The 10,204-nt window shown below is 45.1% G+C and overlaps 1 protein-coding gene across 3 annotated transcripts in view; it reads right to left on the bottom strand.

Annotated features, from left to right (window-relative positions):
• Positions 1 to 10,204, bottom strand: part of Sun1 (Sad1 and UNC84 domain containing 1) — a 38,646-nt gene that overhangs the window by 3,225 nt on the left and 25,217 nt on the right. For all 3 annotated transcript variants that reach the window (XM_023713440.1, XM_004629676.2, XM_023713439.1), the window contains 7 exons: positions 8,266 to 8,352; positions 7,245 to 7,288; positions 6,361 to 6,472; positions 5,202 to 5,456; positions 4,570 to 4,654; positions 2,788 to 2,903; positions 631 to 798 (listed from right to left, as the gene is read on the bottom strand). In XM_023713440.1, coding sequence (XP_023569208.1) covers positions 631 to 798; positions 2,788 to 2,903; positions 4,570 to 4,654; positions 5,202 to 5,456; positions 6,361 to 6,472; positions 7,245 to 7,288; positions 8,266 to 8,352 — 867 coding nt within the window. The remainder of the gene's footprint in view (positions 1 to 630; positions 799 to 2,787; positions 2,904 to 4,569; positions 4,655 to 5,201; positions 5,457 to 6,360; positions 6,473 to 7,244; positions 7,289 to 8,265; positions 8,353 to 10,204) is intronic.

Below are 10,204 nucleotides of genomic sequence, written 5' to 3'. Positions count from 1 at the left end.
AAAAAAAAAAAAAAAAAAAAAGGCACACTGTGCCTCTACATCAAATTTTGTTATTGTTTTTGGTTTTGTTGAGACAGTCTTTACTGTGTAGTCAAGGCTGGCCTTGAACTCATGATCCTGCTGCATTGGCTTCTCAAGTGGTGAGAAGACAGTATGTGCACCACATCTGGCAAAATCTTGTTTTTTTAAGGCAGGAAACAAGTTTTACAAATGGTACTGACTCAGCTTTATCTTCAAAATACAAAAAAGGGAGTAAGGATCAAAACCATCATGGTGGCTTTCTCTAGGCACTGGGATGAAGGGGATTCTTTTTAAATTCTATATTCATTTCTCTATGCTTTAAAAGAAAACAAAATTTGCTTTATCTCTTGTCAATTGGTTGTTTCTGCCACAACTGTCAGAACATCCTCCATAGCTGGGCACATCTAACTTGGTCTGCGTATGTCAGCACAGAACAGGAACTGGACACTGGTTACGACACTACTTGAGGGTCTCCCTATGCTGTGGTCTGCTTGTGGACAGGCAGAGGAGTGGTGCCTCACTACAGAGGTTCAAGCCACTAGCTTCTGGACCATTTGGAACATTCCCAGAAGGGAGAGGCACACTGTCTTCAAAGCTCGGTGCACTCACATAGACTGCGAAGTCCTTGGGAGCACTGGAGATGTTGCCCATTGGTGAGAGTGTCTTTGGTATGTGCTCCACAGTAAACACAGTTGGGTGGATCTTCATTGACAGCCGCACCACCAGGAACCCCTGGGAGCCTTTAAATGCCCAGCAGTTACCTGGATAAATGTCAGGCTAGGGAAAGGCAACAAATACTAAGACTGAAGAGTTGGAACAAGCTCTTAAGCACTAGCAGCAAAACAGTAGTGTTCAGAGAAGACCGATTATTCAGGAAATAAAAAAGAAAAGAACTTTTACATGATAAACATGTCAAAAGCAGAATCTGAAGGCAAACTGGGCACTTGCAACACGTACCTCCCAACACCATTCTCCCTAACCATATGTTGGTTAACAGTAAAAAAAAAAAAAAAAAAAAAAAATAGAGTTTAAAGATGCTTACATACTCTCCACAAAACAGAAGGAACCAAACTGGTATCGGAACCTATGACAAGCTCTTTCCACCTTATATAATAATAATAAAGTGACAGGATGAATACTGTGAAGCATATGTTGATACCTGGTCTCCACCCTCTATCCGGGCATAAGAGTCCTAGAACCCTACAGTCTGCAGACTGTCTTCTGTGCAGTAGAGTTAGCAGGTAGCTTCAGGATGGGTGTGTCAACAGAACCAACACACGGCCAGAGCCCTGGGACTCTCAGATCCAGGAAAAGGGTGTGAGGGCCACCAGTGTCAGAAGGGCCCAGAAAATCCCAAAGGTGAGGGTTTGCAGGGCAGCTGGGCACATGGAGGTCAGTGTATGGTGCAGCTTCAGAGGACAGGAGCTCTGGGTCCCTTGTACCTTGCCTGAACATCTCTTTATGAGTAGACTTTGTAATACACCAATAAATATCAAGTGTCCCCTGAATCCGGTAAGCTATTCCTATAAGTTGACTGAATCCAAGGAGGGGGTTGTACCAACCACTGTAACCAGAGGAATCCTAAATTTTAGGTTTACTCATACTTTCGTTTTTTTTCTGAAACAGAATCTTGCTATGTAGTCTAGGCTGCTGTCAACCTCACAATCCTGCTGCCTCAGCCTTACCAGTGCTGGAATGACTGGCATGCCCCATGCCTAGCTTAGGTTTACTCATAGTAAGAGGTTTGCTCATCTTACTATGTGAACTGTGTGCATTTAAGAAAGACCTGTCTTGTAGCCGTCTCGCATAAAACAAACTTAAGTTTTATCAAGAAATTGTCATAAGGGCCAGTGAGATAGCTCAGCAGACTAAGCGCCTGCTTAGGCAAGCACAGGGACCAGGATCTAATCCCCGGCATCACATGCTGCATCAGCCCCACCCGCGAGAGCGCTGAGCCAGCCACTGAGTCCAGGCATGGTGGTGCACACCTGTAATCCCAGCACTAGAGAGGCTGAAAACAAGTCCGAGCTGCGTAGTGAGACCCTGTAACAAATGCATAAATTAAGAAAGAAAAAAAAAGAAACTGTCATGAGTAATAGGTAATACCTGAGTAATGAGCTATAAATGGATATGGCTGACATTTAAAGTCATTATGCATGGGTTCAGGGAGATGGCTCAGTAGAATAAGTACTTGTCTGGCAAGCACAGGGGCCTGAGTTCAATCCCAGTTCTGCCTAAAATAAAGTCATTATGCATGAATCCTTTCACTGCATATAACCACAGTACAAAATAAAGACCCCCCAAAAAAAAAGAAAAAAAAATAAATAAATAAAGACCCAGGAAAAAAATAAGTAAAAATAAAGCCCCAGGAAAAGTAGGAGTGCACTTGAGGGCAGTGGTCAAGGGCAGTGGAGAATCAGCACTCCCAGATCTGCCTGTGCTGCAGCACAAAGATCACTGAGGGGTACCAACCTGGAGGGACCTCTACAGGTGATTCCAGGCAACCTGGGAGCAGATGAGCCCTTGGGGTACATACTGCCTATCCTGGGCCTGTGCCATAGAGAAGTGTTCATGTTTCCAGCTTCCAGTGAGCGGCCACTGATGGCTCCTACACTCTCCTGTACACACATCTTACCATATTAAGGAGCTGGAAAAATGCATCAGTACATCAGGCGCAAAAGGACTCTGGCCAGGTGGGGGGCCTTGGCCCTGTGGCAGTCATGAGGTAATGTGTGACAGCACACGTGCAGGCACCCATCCACTTACCTGGATCACTACCCGGGGCGACTGAGAGAAATACCACAGTGGGATCCCAAACAGGCTCAGCAATGCGGTCTTGGTTTCATATGTCTCTGAGCAGCGAGTGCTCAGAATGCTGCCACCTGCAACCAAGTGACAAGGAGGTCAGCACCTGACTCCACTCCCACCCTAAGGGTCAACTCAGTGTCTCAATTTCTCAAGCTTGTACTTGTACTGGGTCACTATCTAGTCACCTACAGTGCAGCAGCACACCAGAACTTTTACTCTACCCAATGGAGCTTAGGACCAACTGATCAACCTCCTACATACTTTTCAAACTCCTGTATTAGTAGTATGCAATTGCTAGGGGTAGCTGCTCTGACTAGACAAATTTTATTCATTTTTCTGAATCAGGGCTGCTAAAAGGCTGAAATGACACTATGACAGTTACCAACTAAAGTAAGTGCTAGGGAGCAGGGAGTGACTGTATAGGATCAGGAAGGAATGCTCTAGAATCAGCGCCCACCACTGCACAGCATTGTGATATACTAACAACTGAAGAGCTCTATACTTTAAAAGAGCCAGAGCTGATGGTGTACACCTGTGCTCTTAGCATTTGCAAAGCTGAAAGAGGGAGAGTCCCATGAGTTTGAGGCCAGCTTGGGCTACACAGTCAGTTAAGGTCAGCCTGGGCTATATAATAAGTTTGTGTGGACTATATAAGTTTCAAAAAACTCACTCCACCCCCAATTCAAAACAGAAGCCAGGCAGTGACAAGGCTGTAATCCCAGCTGCCAGGAGACAGAGGCAGGAGGACAGCAAGTTGAAGGCAAGCCTGGGCAATTAAGCAAGTCTGTCTCAAACAAAACAAAGCAGTTTAAGTAGGAGTCCTATCTCACTCTCAAAGACACCTTCCTCAAACACAATGAGGAAGCTGGGGAACAGAGCCCCACAGGGCATCATGGTTCTCAATTCTGGACCACACAGTGCCAAAAGCAAAGACAACTATCAGCTGGCACTGTATGAGTAAAATATCATTTGATGCCATTGAGCTAAAGGTAATTTTTTTGCTAAATCACTGTATTTCAAAACATGTCAGTAAAATCAAAACCCTAAAAGTAATTTTGGACAAATCATGCATTGAGAACATCAAGAGCCCGACTTCTAGAAGAGCTGCTAGCTTTTCTGACAGGGCTCACTGCCCTCATTGGGACCTCCTGAGATGGTGAAGGCCTAGATGGAATCTGTTGTGCCAGGGGCAACGGGCTTATGTTCTTGTTCACTCATCTGGGACTAAGTCAAATAGATGGTGTTTTTAAAGTCACTTTCCCTTTATAGGTGCCCAGCCTTCCCACATCCTAGTGAGTATGCAAAATCCCCTTCTCTTCCAAGAGATGATATTGTCCATCTGCCCTTGATTATGCCACTGTGGTGGCAAAGCTCTTCCTGGACTGACCTATGTTGTCTGTATTGTCTCTGCAGGGACACAGTGCCCTACCAAGGCTGTATAGCCCCAGACCCAGGACCAGCACACATGGACCCGAAACAGGTCTGACCCATTAGACATGATGGACCATAGCTTCTGGGAAGCAAAATAACACCTTTCTCTTGCCATGCGCTAACTAACCAGCCAGTCACCACCCTTGGGTTCAGCAGCTCCACCCCAGCTGTGTGTGCATCCCACAGACAGTGCAGCCAGCACCCCTGGAACCTGTGAACACTCCAGCATGTTCCTGACCACTTCTCAAATTCCTGCCCACTTGCAGGTGACCATCTTGCTTGGGTGGGGTTCAGTGTCAGAGTACTTACCACCAGATTCCAGGGCAAAGTCCACCATTCCAGTCTTGTCCTGAGAATAGAGCTTCAAAGCATTGTTCACAATGACACGTGCTTGCTGGAGAGACATGGAAACATGAAGCCCAATGCCAGGACAGGAGGAAAGAGACTGACATTTAGTCATGTAAACAAAGCCAGAGACTTAGTGTAACTGAGGTGACAGGAATGAGCTACTTTGCCAACATCCTACTCAGTTCTGCATCCAGATGGCATATCACTGCACAAGGGTTCAGACATGTCACAGCATCTCTGAACTGGGTGCTGCTGGCATGAGTGAGACTTTAACATGGGAATTTCTCAGAATTTGTATATAAATCATTAAAAATTTTTATGTCATCCTAGTCCACTGCTGCACAGGTAGAGGTGGTGTTTAGGAGAAAAACATTCAGAGATTAGAAGGTGCTTCACAGAGCAGCTTGCTTTGACATTGGTGACAGCAGTGCTGTGGCTCTGTGGCCTTATGCTCAGCTTGCCCTGCAGTTGGGCCTGGCCATGGCCTGGGAACCCAGTTCAAGGCCAGATGACACTGCTTACCAGATGGACACAGAGGCATCAGTCTCACCACAACACAGAAGCTAAACCTGTCTTATCACCCACTCACTCACCGCTTCTGTGATTCCAGAAATCCCTGCCCCGCTCATGGCAGACACCACAGTGTCGGACGTTGGCTTCTGGCCTGTCACCACCAGGTGGTGGGAGATGTTCTTGAGCACTTGCAGCTCAAGGTCCCGTAACAAGGCCTGCAGGTCACTCTTGCTCACATAATGTGAAGACAGCTTCTGTACCAGCCACTCAAGGGAACCACCTTGCTGGTCCTCAGAAAACATGAGCCTGAGGGTTTCTTTGACCTGGGCATCCACCTGGCAGTATATCAGGAAATAGAACTTATTGTTATCATTAGTTTGTTTCTATATTTGTCCAAGATACCTCAGAAATAGCATTCATTGGGCTGGTAAGATGGCTCAGTGGTCTGAAGCACCTACTTAGAACAAGCTTAGCAAAGCACAGGGACTGCAGTTCAATCCCCCAGCACCACATGCCAGCCAGCCCCTCCCCCTGGTGGGCTGAGCTGCCCCCCCCCCACAAATTAAAAAAAAAAAATAGCTTTCATTGTTGCAAAATGAACAGTATAATGTGACATATATCCCCCCACCCCCATTAAAAAAGGCTAAAATTTAACACCTTGAAGTCAAAAGTGGTGGTGTATGCCTGTAATCTCAGCACTTAAGAGGCTGAGGCAGGAGAATTGCCACAAATTCAAGGCCAGCCTTGGCTACAAAGTGAGCTGAAGGCCAGCATGAATTACTTAGTGGGACCCTGTTTCAAGAACAAGTAAAATGAATGAACGAACGAATGAACGAACGAACGAACGAACGAACGAACGAACGAACGAACGAACGAACGAAAAATAAAGCTGGTGTGGTGGCGCATGCCTGTGATCCCAGTACTGGGGAGGCTGAGGTGGGAGGATTGTTGCAGAGTTTGAGACCAGCCTGGGCTACAAAGTGAGCTCAAGGCCAGGCTCAACTGTGTAGTGAGATGCTATCTAAAAAAGACAAAAATAAATACATAAACAAACAGCCTGGTAACTTTAGTCCCCATTTTTTCCTACTTTCTACTACAAAAAGGAGCCAAGGGCCGGGGAGATGGCTCAGTAGAATAAGCGTTTGCCTTGCAAGCACAAGGGCTTAAGTTCAATCCCTGGTTCTGCCAAAAAAGAAAAAAGTAGCCAAATGTACTGCAGGCTCTGTGTACTGTACCTACCTTCTCACAGCCAGCCTTCAGCTGCTGCCACTCCGCCAACTGTGACCGCAGGAGGCCCAGCTCCTGTTCCAAGTGCTCCACGCGAGGCAGGAGGGACTGTTCCTCTGTTCCACTGGAATCAACCACCAAGTGGAGGGAGAAACAAATCAGGACCCAGACTTACAAGTGGAACCTGCCTCATCCATGGCGACTCAGCCCAGCTAAAGACATGTGCATGTGCAGCTTCCAGCCCTGCAGTTTCTTCTCTGTATCAGGTCACCAAGGCAGTTCCAATGTACCTACCAGAGAGCCATCAGCAGTGACCATTTATTTGCTCAGGAGGTGAATAGCTCTGAGAACTATTTAGGACTTGAAAATCGTTTCCTTAAAATCACACGTAAGACTTTACAAAAGTAAAGTTGCATTCACAGCAACCATGACAAATTGAGGGTATATTTTTCATGCCAGTGGATCTACAGGAGCTGCAAACTATGGTGAGAAGGTGGCTGAGGACTGACTTCAAGAGCAGAAAGGCTGCAGCCAAGAGAAGACCTGCTGAGCTACAGGGACAGTAGCTGCACTTTCATGCGTTGTCTGCACAGAAACAGTGAAGTCGGTAGAGACCAGCGACACAGCTCCTGTGACATGAACTCTTAATGATGACCCTTCAAGGATACTAGTAGCAAGGTTCCTGGGGGCAAAGCAGGGCCTGTCCATGCTGCATTGGGATAGCGTGCTGCACTGTATCCCTAAGGAGTCATCCCCAGAAAGATGCAAAGGCCAGTGACTTCAGGTGGCATGTGGCTAGAAGCTAACAGCATCCTCACCAATGACTGCCACTGTTCCAGGTCACAACAGAGGAAAAACATAGGAGACAAACTACTGAATGATCTGAAGCATCCTACCTGAATGTTCTTAGCTTGGTCTGTTCTAACTCCCTGTGGATAGCCTGGAAAGCATGAGAAACCTCTGTTAAACATGTAAGTTACACACTAACTTCACAAAATCATGTATTTGATTAACCTAACACTATATACATTTATCTTGAATTTTCCTCCCCTTAGAAGTCAAAATCTACCTTTTGGTTTACAGTTGGGGGAGTGTTTCATTTCTCAAAGTACACTTTTTCAAACAAGCAGTACTTATGAGAAACAGAAGCTGCCCATGAGGATAGTCAAGGCAAAGGAAAGTCACCCCAAGGACTTGTCTTCTGAACATGGATGTCCAGAGGCACCACGTGGCAGTGCTGTGCTAAAGGCACGGCAACCTGACTGTGCAAAGCAGCTCTTATTCCAGCACAGAGCAAGGTGGTCTCCCTCTCCTCCCCTGAACTTGCCTGACTCAAACAGGATCTGCAGCCCAGGAACTGATCCCGAGACTACCAAGAAGCTGCATTCCTACATATCCCTAAGTGGCACTTGATTTAGTTTAGCAAAACACTAGTGTCTGTCATGCCAGGCTCCATACTCTGCCCTAGATATCAAGGACCTGGCTGTAAGCACCTGCAATCCTGGTAGTTCAGATCACTTGTAAACTCTCAGCTCTGCAGCAGCAAATGGTGAAGAGACTTTGCCACCCACAGTTAACTTCCCACAAGAGGTTTAACCCTTCATTCTCCCTCCAAACAGCATAATCTTGGTGGAAGCTATGTGACACCAAAGAAATCAAGGGGGTTGGCTGGGTATGAATCCAGAAGCTGCCTGCAACCAATAAGACAGCCTCAACCATCAAGAAATTAAGTGGACAGCCATGGGGGAAAAGAACAGTCAGAAACAATTTTTCCAGTTTTATAAAACACAATAGCAAATAGCCTGAAAGAAAGCATATTTGTGGCTAAGGAACTTCTGCAAACATTATAGTTGATTTTTGATTTATTAGGAAAACCACTTCGTTGGGGGCTACAATTCTAAGGTGAAGAATAAATACCTCAGATTTTTCTGTCAGTTTTCTAAGAATATCTTCCAATTTTGAGAGACGTGCTTCATGTTCATGACGGAAAGTCATCAAGTCAGTCTGAGAAAAAAAGATAAATGAACAAATAGAGAAAGTGAAGTAACAAAAACTAGCAAGTTAGGGCATGTTATTTCTACCAGAATACCAAAATACCAAAAAGCTAGAGACTATGTAATCACTACATGGCATAGCATGGAGTCCTCATGTCTTTATCTCTCTAGCCCTGGGGGATCTTAGGCCTGAGTGAAACTGCACATACACCTTTTCTGGTGACACAAAAATACTGTAAATACAGTCCTTGGAAACACATAGGAAGCAAATTAACTTGTTCAACAAAGATTCAAAGACACAGGTCATTCTATTTAATGACTTAAAAGGAAAACAGCCATTGGTAAAGATGCACAATACATGTATACCCCCTTTGACCCTTGTACATTAACATAAAATATTGAACATATTTGTTAGGAGTAAACCCATTAGAACACTTCCTCAGAACAGCAGTGAGATGATTCATGTAACTTATGAAACAGGTGATCCAGCAGATGGCTTTCAGGCTTGGTAAGGTTCATGATCAACAAAGTACCAAATGAGCCAACCACAAAGTGTTTTGAATACAGGCTATCTGCTGAAAACAGTGGTGTGTCCCCACTAATGTCTTCAGCCAGTCTTAGGACAACAACATCACTTCCAGGAAAGGTCTAGAAATAGCACCATGATTACACAAGGATGGGTGCAACAGAGCAGAGAGAGAGCAGCCACAGCAAAGAATGGCACTGCATATTCAGAATAACCCTGGTCCTCCTGGTTATAAGCCTTGCATCCTGGGCTGAGCCCAGGAGGGAAAAAAAGGAAAAATGAGGACCAAGCTGATATATAATATAAAGTTCACCTAAAAAAATAGGACCAAAAATGGGATTGTTATGGTTTAGGTCTAGAATGACCCTCCACAGCCTCATGTGTTTGAAGGTGACTGCATCATGGGAGCATGACCGCTAATTTGTTAGGAGGCGGGGCCTAGTGGGAAGAGGCAAGTCACTGTAGATATGACCTGGAAAGCTGGACATGACCTTCCCTTCTATCTCTGCTTTTTGGTTCCCATGATGTGAGCAGCTCTCTGCTAGACCCTTCCACCATGCCCTTGCTGTCTTGGAACCAGCCCACGATGGACTGATTCCTCTAAAAACCACAAACCAATGCATATCTCTCTTCTATAAATTGTGGATGTAATGTATTTTGTCCCAGTAATAAGAAAGTAACTAAGGGAGGGACAAAATAGCGCAAAGGGATGAAGGCTATGAAGGCTAGCTGAAGAGATGACCTGAATGGGTACCACAAAAAGGATGGGTGCCCCAAAAGTAGTTTCCACTGTCTCCTGTGGTGTTAAGCCCCTAGGGCGTGCTGAGATGGTGACTGAGACTGGGCATGGTGGCACGCACCTGTAATCCCAGTGCTTGAGAGGCTGGAAACAGGAGGATCACTATGAGTCTATCTGTGTAGAGATCCTGTAGACCCTATACTAACAACATTAAATAAATTGTTAAAAGTTGTGGAGTGAGGGGCTATGCAGAAATTCTACTTTTTAGATTACCCTCCTAGAGAAACCAGGAGCCTTTTTTCTTACTTCAAATGAAAACTCAATTAACCTCAAAAAACAAAAAAGAAAAATGGTCAACAGAAATGGAACAAGATGCCAGGGAAGCACTTATTCCACTGAGCCATCTCCCTGGCTGTACTAATAGTATTTGGACAGGATATCATGTCTGCATCTTGTACTACGAATGACCACCACGAAGACAATAATATGCAATGCATTAATTATTGAAACTGTCCTATTAATTGGTTTTAAAACTGTCTCACTGCTATTTGTTTCTCAATGAAATTAATTAAAAATCTGTAACATATGTACTACTTA

The sequence above is a fragment of the Octodon degus genome, unplaced genomic scaffold, assembly GCF_000260255.1.
Source record: "Octodon degus isolate 3935 unplaced genomic scaffold, OctDeg1.0 scaffold00031, whole genome shotgun sequence".
Taxonomy (NCBI): domain Eukaryota; kingdom Metazoa; phylum Chordata; class Mammalia; order Rodentia; family Octodontidae; genus Octodon; species Octodon degus.
The sequence above is the reverse complement of the archived record's forward strand: the minus strand, read 5'-3'. Positions and strand labels throughout refer to the sequence as shown.